Genomic DNA, 22,187 nt, shown 5'->3' with positions numbered 1-22,187 from the left:
TTCTCCCTGGGTGTGGAAATCCCAAAGAGCTGTCCAAGCTACAGAGGATTGTCATAAAGCAGGTAGCTGAAGAGTATGGTTATCTATATCTGTATTTGCCCGCTTATTTGGAAAAGGAGATTCAGGAAAAGAGAATGCAATGGATTGATGCTGCCATCCAGAGTTATCTAAATATTCCTCTTTGTGGTGAATTGAAGAAGATGTCCCCACCACGTGCTGGCAAATACAGAAACATCTTACAGACCTGGGTTTAAGGTCATCACATCTACTTTGACTGTGTAATAATTTGTTGGCCTAACCAAAAGGATATACAGCACTATACCACCATAATTGGCTCAAGTGGAAATCCTTTGCAATTGCCTGACCCTAGATACTATTGGTGATATCCTCAGACTGTGACAAGTTCATCCTAACCCGAGTGGATTACAAAATATGTTAGTGGAGTTGTGTTGACTTTGTCAGAAGTTGCTTCACAGTTGGAAATTGTTGATGTGAGGACACTACTGCCTGTTCTGTTCTGCTGGACTGTGTTCCTAAATCCCAGCAGTTGCATGAAGTGCCTTAAAAGAGTCATGCTGGCCTGTGCCCTGAAATTGCCAGCGTGTTTCTCTCTGAAAAGTGACATGCTGATCTGATGTTGTGCAATTTCAGCATGTTTGTTTCTTCATCATTGAGGGAAATTGATGTCAGTCTCCAGCTGTGCTAAGGACAGACTGAGAAATACTTAAAGTGGAAGGGGACTTTGTTGACCCAGAAGATGGACAGTTCTTCAAGAATTACAGTCCCTTGCATGTTGACATGGCTAAAGTGTTGTCTGTGAATAGCCATGCAAATTGTCCCCAGAGTTGTCCTTATGAAGAAGGGAAACTGCTGGGAAAAGTTGTTGCTGTGTTGTTGAAAATCAAGTGAAATGACTTTTGGACTTTGGGGCTCCAAGGATAATGGGTTGTTTAGTTAGTCAGGTAGAATGTGCTGTGGCACAAAAAAAATGGGGACAAGTTTTCACCTTGAAACTTGGATTACTGGACTAAAAAGTTACACAACGACTCTTCTCTGATATGCTGACTACTAGGTGACATGAGAGTGCCAGCCTAAGTGAGTCTTAGCCCTGGTTCACACTGGTGCGATTTGACATGTCAAATCGCATGTCAGATCAGCGGAAATTGCCGGCAATGACACTGTCCTAATTGGTGCGATGCCGCATTTGTGGCGCTGCACTGATTTCAAAAAGTAGTTTCTGTACTAGTTTTTGCGATTTCAGGTTGCAATTTCCATTGACATCTGTGCAGAAACCCACACAGATGTCAATGAAAGCCCCGCTGAAATCGGGACTGGCATGCAGGAGTGAAATTGCGCAGGTTCAGCTGAACTCGCACAGCTACATTCCCGCAGCTCAGTGTGAACCTGGGCTCTATCTCAGCTTTGCTCCAGTTTCAATGTAGATTGATAAGTAAAAGTTATTTTCTAGGATTGCTATGGAAAGAAAGGGGATGGCACCCTCGACGGGTGGGGCCCATTTTCAACTGTATATATGTCTAGGTATAGTCATTGCTAAAAGTATACTGTATATATAAATTGAGAAATATCACTGTGTTCATTTTGTACCTCTTGTTGCTCTCGCCTGAGAGGGAACAAACTTCACTTGTACATATTGCACTGTATTACTATGGGAATAGGATGTGTTTCTATGTTGTTTATTTTCTGCTCTTTCAGATGTTCCAGCACCCATCGCATCTTCTTTGGCTAAGGAGAGACAATAACTTCAGCTTGTACTACAATGCTAAACTTTCTCTTCCTTATAGGTGTATATAGCAGATAGTTAGGATACAAGGTTACTATTATTGTATTTTTCCCTTATTTGTTCAGGTGGTACGCCACACATAAAACTGTAAATACTGTCCTCTATCTGCCCTTTGTGAACTGCCACTTGCCTTTGTACACATGTGTTGTTACCATTTTCATCCTTCCCTGTTACCCTATCTATCCAAGTTTTGCCAGGACATTCATTCTCAGGATTGAGAGTACTTTTGTTGCAAACTCAGAGACGTAGTTTCAATTGGCAGGGGGAGGATGTAGCACCCTGGTCGTAGGCAGGGCTGCTAACAAATCTAGTTTGCTAGGTGGTAACTAGCCTGGCTAATTGTGAGGGAGGACCCACTGACTTTTCCCTATCTCTGGATGTGATGCATCTCTCTCTTCTGTCACTAGGTGGCATTGTTGTGGCATTAGAATGACAAGGGCATAATGAATTCAGACTAGGAGTGGATAGGTTGTCTCGGCCAATTGGCAGAGGTTTCTTTGGCCTTTGGCCTGCTTGAAGAGCCTATTTGTTCAGGAGAAGTCAGGTGATCGGGGCTCTGTGCCCTTGGACAGCTGTCTAGGAGGACATGTGTTACAAGCCTCCGGGTTGCTAGGCCAAAAGCCTGAGGTATATCCAGTTTTGAGAGAAACAACACGGGTTGGGGCTTCTGGCCAGAAGCCCAAACAAGTTGCAGAGGTTCCGCTGGACGGAGATCCAAATCATTGCCAGCGGTGAAGGAGAAACAGTTGCCATAATGGACAACCACTCCTGTCACCAGGGGAAAGTGAGGATCAAGGCCAGAGGTAAAGGGGAAGCAGTTGTCACCAAGGGACAACCACTCCTGTTATTAGAGGTCAGTGTTTGGAAGTCTGAAGAAGTACCAAAGCAGCCTTTTCACCAGCCGGGGAAAGTGAATAAGTGGGAAAGCTTTAGCAGAGTGCCAAGCCAGGGACCCAGTGGGTTAGCTGGGGTGACGCTTGAGGAGTATACAGCGGGTTAGCTGTGGAAGAGCTCAGGGGATCCAGTGATGACAAGGATCTTGAAGTCTAGTGAGAGACTGGGAGCTGGGTGAGAGAGTGAGAAACAGGTTACTGTAAGTTATGTGTACAGATCTCTATTGACTGTTTTTAGTTCAGTTGCCAAAGGAGACAGCAGTTCTACAAATACAGTTGCCGCATCCAGCTTTTTGTCTCAGACTCTGCCAATTGCTATTGCATCCGCCTAAGGGTGTTCTGGCCCTAACCCCCTCTCCACCAGTTCTGTTTAAGAGACAATAAATCTCTTTTTCTTGCATTCAAAAAGTGACTGGCGCCCATGTTTCCAACTTGCATTGAACCCACCATGCATAAAAACCCACACTTCGAGGAAGGATGTCAGCTCTCACTGACTATGGAGGTCACCACTAGACCTCTAGAGGTTGGGGACACCTAGGGTTGCCACCTCATCCCTTTAAAACCAAACACACATGAATTACACAGGTTCTGTAGCTGATTAAGGTGGTAAGGTGGTAATTAAACTCACTTGAGGCCTTATCTGCATTAAATGAGCCTCAGAACCAGTGTCATTTCTGTGTGTTCGGGTTTAAAGGGATGGAGTGGCAACTCTAGGGACACCGCTACATTATTGATATACAGCACATACATCACACTACGAGATATTTCTCAGGGCTGCAGTTCCACTGAGCTCCAAAAGGTGGTGATCTCACTTATACCCAAAATGGAAGACTCTATGGAATTAAGACAGGAAGTGATGTCAGGTACAGACAGGAAGTTCTGGGTGAGAGGTGAGTTGGGAGGAAGTAGAGAGAAGACATTGGTAGAAGTGGCAGTAGAGGAGGTAATAAGATCTTATTTTCTATTTACACCCAGTAACCCCCCGTCATGTCCGTCCTCTTCATCCATAGTCACTGTGATGTTTTTTATCTTCAGCAGATGATGATACACACATATATAGTGTGGAAATCTAGATTAACCCCTTCAGGGGCGGCAGAACATTTCCCCACTTAAAGTGGTTGTAAACCCTTACAAACCACTTTGACCTACAGATACGCCTAGATTAAGGCTTATCTGTAGGTCCATGAAATATCTCCTAAACCTACACGGTTTAGGAGATATTTACAAAAAGACAGTCACCGCTGTCTACGGCGCACAGGCGCACTGAGTGTGCCACTGCTAACGGCGATATTCCGTTAGTGGCGGCTCCCGTGCGCATGCGCGGGAGTGACGTCATCGATGCTCCGGAGCAGTGATCCCTGGAAGAAGATGGATGCTCCCAGCTACAGGGGACAGCGGTGACATCGCTGGCTCCTGTGTCAGGTAAGTGACACATAATGGGCTACTATGCGATGGACAGTAGCCCATTATGCTTTAACTTTACAGGGAGACAAAGAGGAAGTAAACCCGTGAGGGTTTACTTCCTCTTTAAGGGGCCGGAACATTCTCTTAATTTTGGAGATGTGTCAACTTTCCCACCAATCACCTTCTCACTTCATCAGTAAGGATGAGCTCTGGCGTGTTCGCATGCTCCACGTGCTGAGCCCACCAGGAAGTCGGCGTAGCGCTGTGCTAATCACAGGCAGTGAGACATTGCCCCCCGACGCGTGGCTGCAGAGATCGGGAAATGTCTCACTGCCTGTGATTAGCACAGCAATTGCGCCAACTTCCTGGCGGGCTCTGCACGTGGACCATGCGAACACGCCTGAGCTCATCCCTACTCATCAGTCTACACTAACAGATTATACCACTTTTATTAGTGGTGGGGGATGGGGGGGTTATTTATGGGGGATTGGATTATGTATGTCTTTATTTTATAAGATTCAAGTAGGAAGAAAGAAGGAAACATGTCATTTGCAGTAAATGTCCTAAAAAAACAATTTTTGCATCATGATTCCAGTCTCAGATATTCATCCTAAAATGTGATCAGTATTCTCGGGGGGTGTCACAGGAATATGATGTGTCCAGGGAAAATCCAAAGACAACGTTCATCTTTCAGTTTAGGAGAGGTGGGACGCACCCGGGAGACATGATTCTGTGTGTACAGAAACCTCGCAGAGAGCCCCTCGCATCTTAATAAAATGGAGACCTGAACATCGAGGTGAGGAGGATTCTAGGAATATCATTTGATTTTACTATTCATTTTCAAATCTAGAATTTTCCTCCTGTGAAGTCTGGTGATCATATGACCATCACTTTGCCTCCACCTCCCTCCCTGATGGAATAGAGAAGATTCCAGAAGTCACCACCAAGATCACAGAGCTGCTGACAGGAGAGGTGAGCGGTGCCGGGAATTCTGGGACATTATCCAGTAACAGACAAGGGATGTGTCTGGATGGTGACTGTATCATTGTGTGTGTCAGGTTCCTATAAGGTGTCAGGATGTCACTGTCTATTTCTCCATGGAGGAGTGGGAGTATTCAGAAGGACACAAGGATCTCTACAAGGACGTCATGATGGACAATCAGCCGCCCCTCACATCACCGGGTAAGAGGAGACTTTATTGTAAAGGAGAGAGCAGTACGGAGGCTCCACCTAGATCCCCCATCATCTGATAAACACATAGAAACAATGTATTCAGTCAGTGTGTGTGTTTCCTACAGATGGATCCAGTAATGGGAACCCACCAGAGAGATGTCCCCATCCTCTGTATTCCCAGGATTCCACACAGGAAGGTCACATCATCCCTCACCATCATCAGGTAGATGAGGAACAATCACTGATAGTATCATTAGGATCTGTACATTATCTGCATTGTTACAATTGATGTCCTTTTTATTATATATTCAGAGTGGAAACCTGAGTGACTCCAAAACAGAAGTTAAAGAAGAGATAAAAGAGGAGGATGATGAGGATGGGGTAATGGAGGAGTCAGAGTCTCTAACAGGACACAATAATCTATACCAGGACACTATGGTGGAGTCATCCAGCTACAGAAACCCACCAGAGAGATGTCCCTATCCTCTGTATTCCCGGGATTCCACACAGGAAGGTCACACCATCCCTCACCATCATCAGATATATAATGACAATTATTGGTCATTATGAGTAGGTGGGGGTGAGGGTAGGCTTGGAATAATTATAACTCACATGGAGGTACCATCCCTAGTAGAAACAAAATTAGAAGAACGTGGGGCGGGACTTTGCGTGTGCCTCAGTGGAATGTGAATAATAATTTATAATACAATGTTTTTTAAGAAAAAAAAGATAGACAAATTCTTTATTTACCATCCTTAGATGGGGATAATTAAAACATGACAATCTGAATAAAGATACAATTTACTGTTAAGTTGACCCAGGTTGTGAGAATCCTGGGAATATCGGAAGATTGTCCTACGCGTTTTGCGCGGGAACCCCGCTTCATCAGGGCCTTTTAGAACAGCACAAACAGCATAGAAATATTACAGATGTCCTAGAAATACAAAATTGCGAAATTAGCTAAAGCATACAATAATATTAGATACAATCTTAAAAGTACATATGTAAAAAACATAGAAAAGTTGAATACGCTGTTGTATGGTGTTTTATAATTACCCGTTTGTACAGAATACTAATATAGCATAGTGATATTCTTTTTAACAGAGGTGCAGGACACCACTGGACATAAATAAACATGACGTGTAACTGCACTTCTGTTTAAAAGAATATCACTATGCTTTATTAGTATTCTGTACCAACGGGTAATTATAAAACACCATACAGTAGCCTTTCAATTTTTCTATGTTTTCTACATATGTACTTTTAAGATTGCATCTAATATTATTGTATGATTTAGCTAATTTCACAAATTTTGTATCTCTAGGACATCTGTGGATATTTATATGCTGTTTGTGCTGTTTTAAAAGGCCCTTATGAAGCGGGGTTCCCGCGAAACGCGTAGGCCACACTTCCGATATTCCCAGGATTCGCACAACCCGGGTCAACTTAACAGTAAATTGTATCTTTATTCAGATTGTCATGTTTTAATTATTCCCGTCTAAGGATGATATATAAAGAATTTGTATAACTTTAAAAAAAAAAAAACATTGTATTATAAATTATTATTCACACTCCTTTGAGGCACACGCAAAGTCCCGCCCCACGTTCTTCTAATTTTATTGGTCATTATGATTTATACACAGCATGTTTGCTACATTGAATGTTTTATTTTATCTTTCAGAGTGGAAACTTTGGGAACGGTAGTATTGTTAAAGAAGAGTATAAAGAGGAGGATGAGGAGTATGGAGTGATGGAGGAGTTTTCAGAAGAACACAAGGATATGATGGAGCCACCAAATACCAGGAACCCACCAGAGAGATGTCCCCGTCCTCTGTATTCCCGGGATTCCACACAGGAAGGTCACATCATCCCTCACTGTTACAAGGTTGGTGGGACGGAGCATCTAGAACATGGACTTTTGGAGACGATGTGTGAAGTGATGTCACAATACTAAAGCCTATATTTTACAGGTGTTGTTTTCTATCATTTTCTTGGTTTAGGGTGAAGATCTGATAGATATAAAAGTTGAGGGTAAAGCAGAAGAAGAAGATTGGAATGTGAGGGATGATGAGCAGTCTATGGAGGAGGATGGAATAACGGGGACATTTATAGAGGAGGACACTCCTACAGAGATCTGCACAGGTGGGTCATTAACACGAAATACATTCCTACTCTTATTTGGCTCACTGATTGGTCCAGAGTAGGGCAAAGACTGTGTGATATCAGCCTGTAATACTTCACTGTCCTGAGCTGTGTTTCCCATCCTGTATTTATGTCAGATAATCTTCCATCTCTGTGCTGCAGACACAATTTATGTATCTAGACTAGATTTATGTAGCCTCTGGGGTTCAGCTGGCAGCAAAATGTTGATTTTCACCATAGATGTTGTTCGACCTAGGCACCTGGGGTATGTGCCTTGGGTCTTCTTCCCATTTCCAGATTCTAGTAAGACCTCCAGAACATTTCTCCCAGGGTTACTTGCTCTATTGTCTGCTGGCTGTGCCGGGTGGAGGGATATGTCTGTATAGTCTCTAGGGGTGCAACGGATCAAAAAACTCACGGATCGGATCGTTCCTCGGATCAGAGTCACGGATTGGATAATTTTTCGGATCAGCAAATAATTTAATTTGCAAAAACCCGTGAAAATTCCACCACCATATAGTCCCCACTGTAATATCCACAATCTCCCCCACTGTAATATTGGCTGAGCATGGCTGGGTACGGCAGAGTATGGCTGGATACGGCAGAGTATGGCTGGGTACGGCAGAGTATGGCTGGGTACGGCAGAGTATGGCTGGGTACGGCAGAGTATGGCTGGGTACGGCAGAGCACGGCTGGGTATGGCAGAGCACGGCTGGGTACGGCAAAGCACGGCTGGGTATGGCAGAGCACGGCTGGGTACGGCAGAGCACGGCTGGGTACGGCAGAGCACGGCTGGGTACGGCAGAGCACGGCTGGGTACGGCAGAGCACGGCTGGGTACGGCAGAGCACGGCTGGGTACGGCAGAGCACGGCAGGGTATGGCAGAGCATGGGCTGGCAGGGTATGGCAGAGCATGGGCTGGCAGGGTATGGCAGAGTATGGGGAGGCAGGGTATGGCTGAGTATTTGCAGACAGGGTATTGCTGGGCACTTCAGGGTATGGAGGGATGGCTGCTTCCATCCGATCTCTCCCCTCCACTGTACAGATTAGTACAGAGAGGGGAGAGAGGAACCAGCGTCATGAGCCGTCGGAGCGATCACAGTGTAAACAGCCTGGGTGTAGAAAGATGGCCGCCGCTTCGGAGCTAGGCCGAAGCCGCGTCCTTTCCTAAGGCCGAGACCGCGGAGCGCTCCGCGGAGCATGGCATGTGCAGATCCGAGCGGGGTGACCCGTTTGGATCACGGATCGGTGACGATCCATTGCACCCTTAATAGTCTCAGACCCAAGTCACTGAGTGCAGTCCCAGGAGATGGGAGGCAGTGGTGTGGGACTTCTGCAACTTGTCTCAGTTAAGTAACAATCTAAGCTCCCACTGATTACTGAACACCAGTATTTATAGCCCTGACCATTACACCATATCATTTATATAGCATATTACTGTATGTAGCCCTGACCCCTACACTATATGCACTGTGTTGTGCATTACATAGTTCTTACCCCTGCATTATATACTCTGTTGTAGATGACATACTACTGAAATGTGCACTATATACTCTATGTTGTACATTACATGGTTCTGTCAATACCATGTCACCTATTCTACATACTCAGGAGGAGTAAGCATTTTGATTTCTAGCTCCCTGTGTTTACAGTGTATTAAAGATTTTAGCAATTTAATGCTTTTATGTACTTTGGAAGACAAAATTTTCTTGTTGGTGAATGTCGATATTCCTCCTCCGTATAAAAATGATGTACTAAAGAAAGTATTTTAAGAAATGGCACAGTGGTTGGATCTTCCAACATTATTAATAGGAGATTTCAATAATGTGCTAAAGGAGGAGGAAGATGGACAGAGTACCATAAAGATTAATAGGAGAAGGAATATAACAGGACTGGCTAGCCAGATACAGGAGATAGTATTGGTAGATGTGTGGAGACTTAGGCCGCGTACACACGGGCGGACTGTTCGCCCAACTTTGTCCGCTGAACAGTGTTTCAGCGGACAGTCCGCTCGTGTGTGGGCTTCAGCGGACAGTTTCAGCGGACAGTCTGACGAACAAAGTTTTTCGGAATTTCCGTAAGACAGTCTGCTGAAACTTGGTTTCAGCGGACAGTCCGCTCGTGTGTAGGCTTGTTCGACAAACTAAGTTTCGCGCATGCTCAGAAAGGATTTACACGGCGAAGGTTGCATTGCAGTGTATTGGACGTCGTATTTCTCGTCCCGTCGTACGTGCCGTTCACGTCATCGCGCACGCTTTCAGTGGACTGTTCGTTCATCGTGTGTGGTCAAGTCCGTTCATGCAAATTTTGAGCGGACTGTTTGTCGGATTGTTTGACGAACAAAGTTGGGCGAACAGTCCGCCCGTGTGTACGCGGCCTCAGACATCCATTAAGTAGAGTATACTCATGTTGTTCAAATACTTATAGGTCACTGTCAAGAATAGACCCAGCCTTGGGGAACGGATGTTTTCTCCCGTGGCTAGGTTCAATTCAGTACGAGCCGAGGGGACTCTCTGATCTCCTATGATTTTGTTTCTGGAGAAGGGGGAGCAACTGCTTCTTCCTCCATGGAAAGTTAATCCTCAATGGTTGCCTCTGATTCCAGAAGAGACCCAAATCAAACCATTGTTGTTAGGATTTCTTAGAGATAATAAGAATTCAACCTCTTTGGCAGTAGTCTGGGATACTATGAAAGCCTACTTACGAGGCTTGATAATTAAATATATTTCTAGAATTAAGAGATTGACAAGGCAATGAGAGAAAGAAGTAATGCAAAGAGTTAATCAAGTGGAACAGGAGTTCATATTGGGTCTACGGAAGATAGGCGCTTAGTGTCAGAAATCATGAAATCAGACCGAGACAGAGGTACAGTACAGTTAAATGACATTTGTTTAATAAAAGTAAAAAAGAACGAACATAGCCAAAGTTCAGTAACCAGAACGGATAGTCAGTAAAGCCAGAAGTCAGGGATCAATGTAGTGGAACAGCAAGCAGGTAGGATCTGGAGCCAGAAGGGATGTCCGCAAAGCATATTTTTAACCAGAAACGCAGGAGATAGTCTCTGTGATGTTGACCAAGGCAGAGATCCTCTGGGCTGGACGGCTTAAAGCGGGATTTCACTGTGGAAAAAAATATTAAAAGCCAGCAGCTACAAATACTGCAGCTGCTGACTTTTAATAAGTGGACACTCACCTGTCCCGGGGTCCAGCGATGCCGAGGCCGATCGATCGCTCGGCTCTCGGCTGCTGCCGCCACCATTCTAGGTGAGGGAATCAGGAAGTGAAGGGATGCGGCTTCACTTCCCGGTTCCCTACTGCGCATGCGCAAGTCGCGCAGCGCAATAGGAATTGTCCGCACTGTCTCTGGGACCCGTGTGTGTCCCAGCAGACAGCACGCAGGGACAGGAAGAGGCATAGACTCCCGTGGGAGTCTATGCCCGGAAGTGGGTGTAAATACCTGTCTTTAACAGGTATCTGCACCCCCCTCCCCCCTGAAAGGTGCCAATTGTGACACCGGAGGGGGGGGAGGGTTCCGATGAGCGGAATTTCCACTTTAGGGTGGAACCTCGCTTTAAGTAGGCAGGACTGACGAGCAGGATCATCAACAGCTGAGTAGCTGTGGAGAGATAGGAGCTGGCAATTAGCCGGCCAGCTCAGAGAAGGAAGGGCTGAGCCCAGCCCTGACATTTAGCCTGGCAGGAAGTTCAGAAGCTATACAGAATACATATATCCTTAGCGAAAGCGGAGAACAGTAGATTTCTTCAGAGTCAAAAGCATTATGAAATGGGGGAGCAGGAAGGCCATATGTTAGCTATGATAGCGTGTAATCAAGATGGCCTGTCAGATATAGCTGCCATTAAAGATATAAATGGAGTAATAGTATATGATACAAATAGTATTCAGAATACTTTTGTGGATTTTTATACCTTGCTTTATGAATCTGGGACTCCAAATGTAATGAATCTAAGTAGACAATTTTTTAGCTAAACTAGATATACCTAAACTGAAATTAAAAGAAAGAGAACTCTTGGATAATCCTATAACCATAGCAGAGCTGAAAGAAGCAGTGGTACAAACTCAAAATAATAAGGCCCCAGGAATGGATGGATTGCCGGCTGAGATATATAAAAAATATGGCCAGATTCTACTCCCAGAAACTTCTTCAGGTGTTAAATGAGGCATATAATACACAAGAACTTCCTGAATCAATGAAGGAAACAATAATAATAGTAATTTTAAAACCAGGCAAGGATCCGTTAAAACCAGATTCCTACCACCCCATTTCCCTCCTTACATCAGACGGTAAGATCTTAGCTAGGGTACTAGGGTTTTGGGCAGCACAGTGGTGTAGTGGTTAGCACTCTCGCCTAGCAGTAAAAAGGGTCTCTGGTTCGAATCCCAACCACGACACTACCTGCCTGGAGTTTGCATGTTCTCCCTGTGCCTGCGTGGGTTTCCCCCAGGTACTTCAGTTTCCTCCCACAACCCAAAGACATGCAAGTAGGTTAATTGGCTTCTGTCCAAAATTGGCCCTAGTATATTAATGGGGACTTTGGATTGTGAGCTCCCTGAGGGTAGGGACCGATGTGAGTGTGCAATGTACAGGGATAGGGACAATTGTAGACACTCACTCAGGTTGAACTGGATGGACTGGTGTCTTTATTCAACCTTACTAACTATGTAACTGGCAAATAGGTTATATATGAATTTAAGTGAAAACTCCGCGCCACACTATAAAAAAAACGAATAAATAACTGCTGCTCCCCGCAAAGAGTGGTAAACTCCTAATGGCATGTGAAAAAATAGATATAGTGGGCGCTATGTTGGGTAGTAATCATTGACTGATTCCCATACTAAACAATAAAAATGGTAGAAAAGTCACATAAGAAAGTGTAAATTTAAATCGTGCACCTATACACATAAAAATATATATAATGTCCCAACCAAGTGACAAATAGAACATAAAACCAAATCAGTGAAGAAATAATAGTGAACAAATATTTTCATATAAGTCCATAGAAGAATAATATGGAAAAAAAAACGTCAATCTTACAAATGTAACGGTGTCTTCCAACAGAGATTTGTGATCCTTCACCAAACGTAGGAAAACACAAACACCCAGACGTGATATAGATAAGTGATCTGCTTACCAGACCAATTTGACTTCTTTCCTAGGAAAGATGGTCAAACAGCGCTTTTGCTAGATATTGCCTGCTCAAGTTGGATGGAATGGGGATCTGTGAGAACCTTCCTCCTCAATGGCAAAGACGGGATATACAAAAAGAGCAAAGAACGTCCATAGCATAATACCGTTTTAATGATAAAATCAAGTGATATAAAAAGTGGCCAATGGCTCCTTACATTTAAAAGTGCCTATCCCGGCACTGGGGCTGCTGGCTTGTCGAATAGGAGTGATGTATGGAGTCACCTCTGTTAAGTAATCACTTAAGGACTGAGCCTCTTTCTGAGATCTGTTGTTTACAAGTTAAAAACATTTTTTTTTTTGCTAAAAAATTACTTAGAACCCACAAACATTATACTTTTTTTTTTTCTAACACCCTAGAGCAGTGATGGTGAACCTTGGCACCCCAGATGTTTTGGAACTACATTTCCCATGATGCTCATGCACTCTGCAGTGTGGATGAGAATCATGGGAAATGTAGTTCCAAAACACCTGGGGTGCCAAGGTTCGCCATCACTGCCCTAGAGAATAAAATGTTGGTTGTTGCAATACTTTCTGTCACACCGTATTTGCGCAGTGGTCTTACAAGCGCACTTTTTTCGACTGCAGGAAGCGGCACATCAGCCGGGTCCATGGCTGATCAAACTGTCAGGTCACCTTGAGGCGAGGTGACAGATGCACACCGTAGGGATCAGGAGTGCACCGCAAGGTTGTGGACTCTACGGCTGACTGCTGCAGACGGGGGACAGATCCCACTGGGGTTAGAGCGTAAGATTCCCTGGGGCGCGGAGTCTAAGAGCCAGCAGGTGTTCACCAGCGCCTCTAGTGGTGAGGATGGACTTGGCTGCAACTGGCTCCAGGTCGCGACCCCCAGGGTCCCCCAGCTCACACCCACAGTAGGCAACAGGAGGATAGGGATAGTGAGGGACAAAGCCAAGGTCGGGGCCACAAGCAGACGGGAATAGTCAGAGACACGCCAAAAGGTCAGGATCACAGGCAAACAGGGATAGTCAAAGACACGCCAAAGTCGGTAACAGAACAACAGAAGAGCACACGGCAGGTAACAGGAAGCTAACACACAAAGGTTGATCAGCAGGGCTGGCCTGCAGTGCACAGGTTAATATAGAGCTCTCTGATAGGAGCTAGGGTGGAGCCATGCCAGAGGATGGATTACAAAAGCAGACAGGTGAGGGTCGGCTGGTCTCTAGATGAACACATAGGAACAGGTAAGCAGACAAACTATTGCATAACCATGACAATCTTGCTGCCAACGGCTCCGGTAAGCGGCGGAGGGCACCTCCCAGCTGGACATTTTATATCTGAGGATTTGATTGGAGCACAGACTTTTACATGTTGATAAAAATGTGATAACCTCCTTCAACTTTGGAACCTTAAACAGAAAGTGATAATGAGGGAGGAGTCAATAACCCAATGATGGTGGTCTTCAGGATCAGTCCAGTCTTCATCTTGGTTGTTCTCCCCCCATCCTCACTCTCTGACCTCTGGTGGGGCTCAGCCAATGGTGCCCTTTGGGTTTGCTCTCACTTGAAATATTGGACCTCTCAAATTACAGAAAGTCACATAAGCCGTATACAGGGGTTAATCCTCTGTCCTCTCTCAAGGATTTCTCCAGGCACAGCTCTTAAGGAATGTTGTCACATCAGCTTCTCAATGGTTACTCCTCCTCCTCCACAGGTTTTGCAACAGACCCAGCACATACAACAAAGACACATCATCGTGCTTTCCATAAAAGACAGGTTTATTGCAATAAAACATTAAGAACAATTGCATTCACATAGGCAGAGAGCTCTCCTATTGAATTCCCACACACTGCTCTGTCTGTGATTAATACAGATCAATCCAAATTCCTCAAACTCCTGGGAAAGCCCCACCGTGATGATGTCACACTTGCTGCTCTGTTTTATGCATTATGACCTCATTAGAGAGAGCGGTATTTAGGAAGGTGCAGGTTGTCTTCCATCCATCTGCTCATGTCTAGTAATAATCTTTGTATTTCTATTTTAGTAGATGGACGGGAGATGAGGAAAACCTCAGAGGATTGTCTCACTTTGTCTCCACACTGTAAAGTAGAAGATGAGGACATCACACAGTATAGTCCAGGAGAAAACCCGACTACCTCAAATGTCCATCCGGCACCACACAGTGTAGATGGACCATCGTATTCCTCTTATCCTGAGGAACCTCAGACTGTGAGGGACGGTGAGAAGCCGTATTCCTGTCCTGAGTGTGGGATATTTTTTTCAAAGAAGTCCAGTCTTTACAGACATCAGAGATCTCACACGGGGGAGAAGCCATTTTCTTGTCCTGAGTGTGAAAAAAGTTTTGCACAAAAATCAAATCTTGTCACACATCAGAGATCTCACACGGGAGAAAAGCCGCATTCCTGTCCTGAGTGCGGGAAATGTTTTTCAAAGAGATCCCACCTCTACAGCCATCAGATGTTACACACAGGAGAGAAGCCGTATTCCTGTCCTGAGTGTGGGATATTTTTTTCAAAGAAGTCCAGTCTTTACAGACATCAGAGATCTCACACGGGGGAGAAGCCAATTTCTTGTCCTGAGTGCAAAAAAAGTTTTGCACAAAAATCAAATCTTGTCAAACATCAAAAGTCTCACACGGGAGAAAAGCCGCATTCCTGTTCTGAGTGCGGGAAATGTTTTTCAGACTATTCCAATCTTTGCAGACACCAGAGATTGCACACAGGTGAGAAGCCATATTCCTGTTCGGAGTGCGAGAAATGTTTTATACAAAAATCAGATCTTATCATACATCAGAGGTCTCACACAGGGGAAAAGCCGTACTCCTGTCCTGAGTGCGGGAATTGTTTTTCACAGAAGTCCAGTTTTTATAGACATCAGAGAGCTCACATGGGGGAGAAGTCACATTCCTGTTCCGAGGATGGGAAATGTTTTTTACAAAAATCTGAACTTGTCACCCATCAGAGATCTCACACGGGGGAAAAGCCATATTCCTGTCCTGAGTGCGGAAAATGTTTTTCTCAACAGTCCAATCTTTACAGACATCAGAGTTCTCACATGGGGGTAAAGCCACTTTCCTGTCCTGAGTGCGGGAAATGTTTTTCTCAGAAGTTCAATCTTTACAGACATCAGAAATCTCACACGGGGGAGAAGCAACTTTCCTGTTACAAGTGAGGGTAATGTTCCTCACTGAAGTCCTGTCTTCCTGTACATCAGGGATCCCACACAACCCTTGAGGTGTATTAGTGCATTGAGTGCGGGAAATGTCTTCTATATGAATGTTGCTGGACATCACAGCTCTCATGTGGGGAAGAAGCACACCCTGATATACACCTCAGATATACTCCATGGCTGATCTTCATCATGTAAGAAACCGTTGATAAGGAGATCAGAGATCACCAAAGACATTGGATGATGTGTTGTACCGTGTTGGCCAGTGATAGAAGTAGAAAAATAAAAATGGAGTCATTACCTTTCATTGGCTGAGTACATTTTGTGGTGTAAGCTTCCACAAACAAAATGTTCTGCAATTTTTTTTATGAATAGACTCCTAATTGTCAGGAGAAATGTATTTAACCACTTCAATACCGGGCACTTTCATGCCTTTCCTGCCCAGGCCAGCTTTCAGCACTGTTGCATTTTGAATGACACTTGTGCGGTCATGCAATGTATTTTTTTGAGACAGGTAGAGCTTTCTTTTAGTAGGTTTTAATCACCAGTGGGTTTTTTATTTTTTGCTAAACAAAAAAAAAAAGAATAAAAATTTTGAAAAAAAAAAAAAAACGTTCTTAGTTTCTGTTTAAAATTTTTGCAAATAAGTAATTTTTCTTCTTCACTGATGTGTGTTGGTGAGGCTGCACTGATGGGCACTGATAAACTGCATGGATGATGAGGCACTGACAAGGCAGCACTGATAGGTGGAACTGATGAGCATTGATAGGCACCCTGATTATCAGTGTACATGTGCCCTGTCAGCCTTGCCAGTTATCAGCTCTCCTTTCCTCACACAGCGACAGCGAGTGAGGAAAGGACTGCTGATAACCGGCAAGTTTGTTTACATGTGATCAGCTGTGATTGGACAGAGCGCGCCCGTTGCGGGCCACAGGGTGAAAGGGGAGCTGGGCTGGTGGGACGGGACATTGCTCACAGGTGTCTCCTTCAAAATTAGACATGTGCAATTTGTTTAGTTCCAAATTCGTTTTTTAACGAATTTTTGTTAATTCCAAAATTTCCAAATGTTCAAGTTTCAGAATTTTCTAATTCCGAATTTTCGGAATTCAGAAATTCAAAAACCCGAAAAAAAAAAGAAAGAAAATCAGTAAAATTCGAAATAATAACTATTAAATTATAGGTATTGGAATTTCCTTTCAAACTTGGCTGTTTGTGAACGTAACGAGTACGAATTTATCCGAAGTTACGAATTATCTGAAATAACAAATGCCATATCTAAACAAATGGAACATGGACACACGTCATGCGGCGTACGTGAGAGGGGAGGGGCCCTGCGGCGGCTTCCACGTGACGGGATGGAGGAGGATTCGCCGTACCATCCGGAGCTAAGCGCAGGGAGAAAGCGCGGCGCTCCTAAATGATACCCGCGCCGGCACCAGCACCCGCTCTCGAACGCCCGCTTGTCCGGTTCAGAGAGCATTCCCAGCGCGGTCCGGAGGGACACCGGTAGACGGTTCGGAGTGCCTCACTGGAGCGAGCGGAACCCTCGGATCTACCCCCCCCCATACTCCTCTACTCCTCTACTCATCTACTAGACGCTGTGGAGTGAGTGCAGTCCCTGTGGGCTGAAGAGCCTATGTATGCAGAAGACTACTAACAGGTCAGACCCATCCAAACTGTTATGTTTTTTCTCCTGGACTGTTACACATCTCTTAGTTAAAGTACTGAGTTGGTGCATCTAAGGAGCAAGCTGTCGAACTTAAATGGAACTTATTCTCTCATTAGCAGCATTTTAAATGTACATATTAAGATTCATTTGCTTCTTTATGCCCGGAAAAGTACCGCCCAGGACTCTGATGATAGCTGTTGACATATAGTAACTTTTACATGTTAATTACGCCTTGAAAAGTTCAGTATTGATCTCTGATACACTCTTGATTGGTGGGGCACTTCTTTTTTTTTGTTCGTTTCTCTGTTGCCCCTGCACAAGTTGATCTAAATTAAAAGCAGCCCAGTTCAAGGGCCCACGTCTGTTTGTAAGGCAGTCACGGGCCTGACCATACGCCCCCGCTTGGAATTAGTGGAATTAGCGGAGAAACCGGGGACGATTAAGCCTGAGAGTCGCATTAGGACCCCCCTATCACAGGAGGGACCAAAGACCCCAAAAATAGCACCTGCTAACCCCCCAGAACCAGTAAACCACACTTTCAATCTTATCTTTTCTCTGGGGGAGAATATACCTGTGCGGAAAGGGTGAAAAGGGGTCCCCTGGTGGCCCGTTTTGGTAGTATCTCTCTATTTTGTTCTCCTCTTGGCCTCTACTGCTCATAGTCTCGAACAGTTAAGGGAGTCACCCCGGCCCTTGCTCTTGCCCAAGCAGAGGTGCTGTAGATCCCCCCTTCTCTCACCGTGACCTGGGAGCTTCATGGACTGATTACCTGGGGAGAGCTCGCTGTCTTATAGACAGGCCAGTAGCTAGCTCAGAGGAAAGGACCTGACTATCTTATTTTTACTATTACCTACTCCCCTACTCTTTGTATGCTACTTGCAATCCCATAGCCTTTCTCTAAGGTACCTTCAAACGAAAGGGAACTCTGGGGAGGAGAAAGCCTAAGAGGGACAACATGAAGGGTAGAAACCCAAAAGTCAATGACTCTAAAGCCCCTAAAGAGAGCCTAAATACAAGCTCTATCCAGAAATATCTCAAAGAGACAAGCCAAAAAAGTCCAGGCCTGGATAAAAAACAAGTGGGCAAGCGAGAGAGGAGGAAGGAGGCCGGAAAATCAACCGGGACCCATGGCGATTCATCTGGCGAAGAAACAGAGTCAGACCTGGATGGTAAAAATAGAGAACAGACAGATATCTCCCAAATACCTACCAAAGGTGAAATACAAGAAATGTTTCTGAAACTGGAAAATTTAATTAAGTCAGAGATCTTAACGGTCAGGGCAGATATGGGTCACCTGTTAAGGAGAATAGAAGATACGGAGGATCTAATGGGCAAACAGGCTCAGGAAATACTAGACTTAAAAGCGCAGTCTAGAAAAATGCAAGAGGCTCACAGGGACATTTTATACAGACTGGAGGAACAGGAAAACCAGAGCAGACGACAGAACCTGAGGATTAGAGCCTTACCTGAACAACAAGGAGAAGACCTCGGTGCAAAGATGAGGAAGCTATTTAATCCCTTATTAGGTAGAATGGAAGATGAGGAATTAAAGATAGATCGTGTCCATAGAGTAAGGAAACCTACAGGACTGAGGGCAGAGGTATCCCGCGATGTGATTGTAAAATTTCATCTTTACGAGGACAAAGCCAAGATTTGGAGTAAACTAAGAGGTTTGCCCTCATTACAATACGAAGGGACAATTCTACAAATTTTCGCCGATCTTTCCGCAGGGACCTTGGCTCGGAGAAGACAACTCAAACCCTTACTGGAACATCTGAGAAGTGTCAATATAAGATACAGCTGGGGTTTTCCGACAGCTCTGATTGTCCAGAGAGAGGGAAGGACTTTTAAGTTAAAGTTCCCAGAAGAACTTGAGGTCTTTTGCAATAACTTGGGAATTCCACCCCTTAAGCTCCCCCGAGACTCTGGGGAAAATTAAGGGGCTTATTGAGAGGGGAAGAGGGGGCTCCCAGCGCTTTTTGCGCGGGCCCCTTAGTTTCTCAGTCTGTTTCTGACTGTTTTTGTTCTCGTTTCATTCACTCTGTGTTGATTCTTTTTTTTTTTTGGGGTGGGGGTGGGGGGGGGGGGGACCTGGGGGAGGGGGCGGGGCTGGGTTGGAAGGGAAGATGGATAGGTGGGGCGGATCCGGGCTCCATCACTCCCTGTCTGGAGATGGAGTATCTCCACCCCTAGGGGTGGGGGGATAGGGGGTGTTGAAGTGGAAGTCCGCAGTTGGAGCCATACCCTGGAAGGTATTACTTGCAGAGGGCGGCAGCGCCACCTATAGTCAAGTATAGGCCAGGACAGGGCCAGGGGAGGGGGAGGGGGGCGGGTGAAGGGATGGGGGGGGCCAGGGGCAGGAGAGGGGGGAGGGTGAAGGGACTGGGGGGGTGGGGGGAGGAGTGGGAGGAGAATTGCCTTGTAGCGTGGGGGACCGAAAGAGACATGAAAAGCGTGCGTTGGATAAATAAGGATAGATTAAGTATGCCAGTAGTCAGTATAGGATGACTGAGGTAAATTTTATATCCTACAATGTAAGAGGGTTAAACGCACTAAACAAAAGGTACAAACTCTTATCAGAATTACATCAATGCAGAGCTGAGGTAGTATTCTTGCAGGAGACCCATTTTTCCCTGGATTCGAATGTTAAGCTATACTCAGACAGCTTCCCGACATGGTTCTACGGAGATTCCCCAATTAGGAGGGCTAAGGGGGTGGCAATTGGATTCGAGAAACACACACGATTTACTCTGATTGATAGACTGACTGACCCTGAGGGCCGATACCTGTTCCTTAAGGGTGAGCTAGGAAATAGGGCGTTCACTCTGGCTAATGTATACTGCCCAAATAATAATCCCTTAGGATACATGAAACGGACCCTGCGAAGATTAGCAGAATTTAAATCTGGCGAGGTAATCCTAGCAGGGGATTTTAATTTCTGTATGGATTCCGCCATGGACAGCACGTCCCGCGCAAGGGGGACGAAAGAGAGGTCCCTGAAAATACTGAAACATCGCCTTAAACAACATCAAATGGTGGATGTTTGGCGGACACAACATGAGAAAACGAAGGACTTCTCTTTCTATTCCCCAGTGCACGGGACGTATTCTAGATTGGATTATATATTGGTGGATCACAGGTTGTTAGAGGACGTTGCAGAGAAAGGGATAGGAATAGCCTCCCTCTCTGATCACTCTCCAGTGACAATGAAGTTGAGGATACCAGGGCTATACAGACAACCCTTTACTTGGCGATTAAACGAACATCTGGTTCAAGACAACGATAATATCGAGATAATCCGGAAAGAATTAGAATTCTACTTCTCGACGAACGATACAGGGGATATCTCGGGTGCCTCCCTATGGGAAGGACATAAAGCATATATAAGGGGTATCCTCATCTCCATTGGCACAAATAAAAAGAAAGCTAAAATTCAGAGAAGGGAGTATCTGATTAAAGAAGTCCATAGATTAGAGCAAGAGCACAAAAAACAAAAGGTCCATCAGCCGGAACATCTTCACCTTTTGATTAATAAAAGGGAGGAACTTAAAGACCTGTTGGATCAGGAAGCAAGGAGGTCACTCGAAGGGAGAATCAGAGAGAGATACTATGGGAGAAATAAAACAGGCAAATACTTAGCGAGACAATTAAAAGGGAGGAGGGAGACCAACTTTATTGATAAAATCCAGGATAAGAACGGGAAGACGGTCCTTACGACTAAGGAAATCGCGGAGGTATTTAGACAATATTATAGCGCCCTATATAATGTTGGCCAAAAAGGGAGGGGTGGTAAAGGGGTTAAGGAAATTATTAAAGAATTTTTGTATGATACCAACTTACCCCAATTACAAGAGAGTGAAAGAAACAGTATAGATAGACCTATTACTGAGGAGGAAATATATAGAGCATTAAAGGAGACAGAATTGGGCAAAAGCCCCGGCCCTGACGGGTTCACGATTTTTTACTATAAAAAATTCAAGGAAATCTTAGTCCCAAGATTATGTCACTATATGAATGGGCTTGGTACAAAATACGACATGAAAGCTGAAGCTTTATTGGCCTCAATTACGGTAATTCCGAAGGAAGGGAAGGATCACTCACTCTGCTCAAGCTATAGGCCAATAGCATTATTGAATGCGGACACAAAATTATTCGCCAAAATACTGGCAGCCAGGCTGAAGAACAAGATGAGCGATCTAGTGCACCCTGATCAGGTCGGATTTATTCCCGAGAGAGAAGGAAGGGACAATGGGGTGAGGGCCTTACTCCTCCTCCAGGCCCTAAAAAACAGTGGGTCCCCAGCTCTATTCCTGTCTATAGATGCAGAAAAAGCATTCGACAGGGTAGACTGGGGACTTATGATAGAAACACTGGAAGTTATGGGTATAGGCCCGAGAATGATCCAATGGATCCAGGCTCTATATAATCACCCGCAGGCCTCCGTTAAAATTAATGGAGAATCCTCCTCTCAATTTCAAATGGGGAACGGCACCAGACAGGGGTGTCCACTCTCCCCACTCCTATTTGCTCTTTCTTTGGAGCCGTTATTGACCCATATTCGAAAAAATCAGGATATAACGGGGATCAAGCTGGGAGGGGACGAACATAAATTAGCCGCTTACGCGGATGATGTTTTATTCTTCATAACTAAACCGAGGATCACGATTCCGAACTTGCTGAGGGTATTGGAAAAATTCGGCAAAATATCGAATTTGAAAATAAACCTCAGCAAGTCCGAAGTTATGAATGTTAAC

At 44.9% G+C, this 22,187-nt stretch overlaps 1 protein-coding gene across 1 annotated transcript in view; it reads left to right on the top strand.

The window, feature by feature from the left end:
* Positions 1-22,187, top strand: part of LOC143986837 (uncharacterized) — a 548,778-nt gene that overhangs the window by 444,340 nt on the left and 82,251 nt on the right. The window contains 4 exon segments of the mRNA XM_077485246.1: positions 5,584-5,652; positions 6,953-7,156; positions 7,272-7,413; positions 14,620-15,766. Of these exon segments, the coding sequence (XP_077341372.1) occupies positions 5,584-5,652; positions 6,953-7,156; positions 7,272-7,413; positions 14,620-15,766 (1,562 nt within the window).

The sequence above is a fragment of the Lithobates pipiens genome, unplaced genomic scaffold (assembly GCF_037356315.1).
Source record: "Lithobates pipiens isolate NorthernLeopardFrog02 unplaced genomic scaffold, aLitPip1_a1.2 Scaffold_18, whole genome shotgun sequence".
In the NCBI taxonomy this organism is placed as follows: domain Eukaryota; kingdom Metazoa; phylum Chordata; class Amphibia; order Anura; family Ranidae; genus Lithobates; species Lithobates pipiens.
The sequence above is the reverse complement of the archived record's forward strand: the minus strand, read 5'-3'. Positions and strand labels throughout refer to the sequence as shown.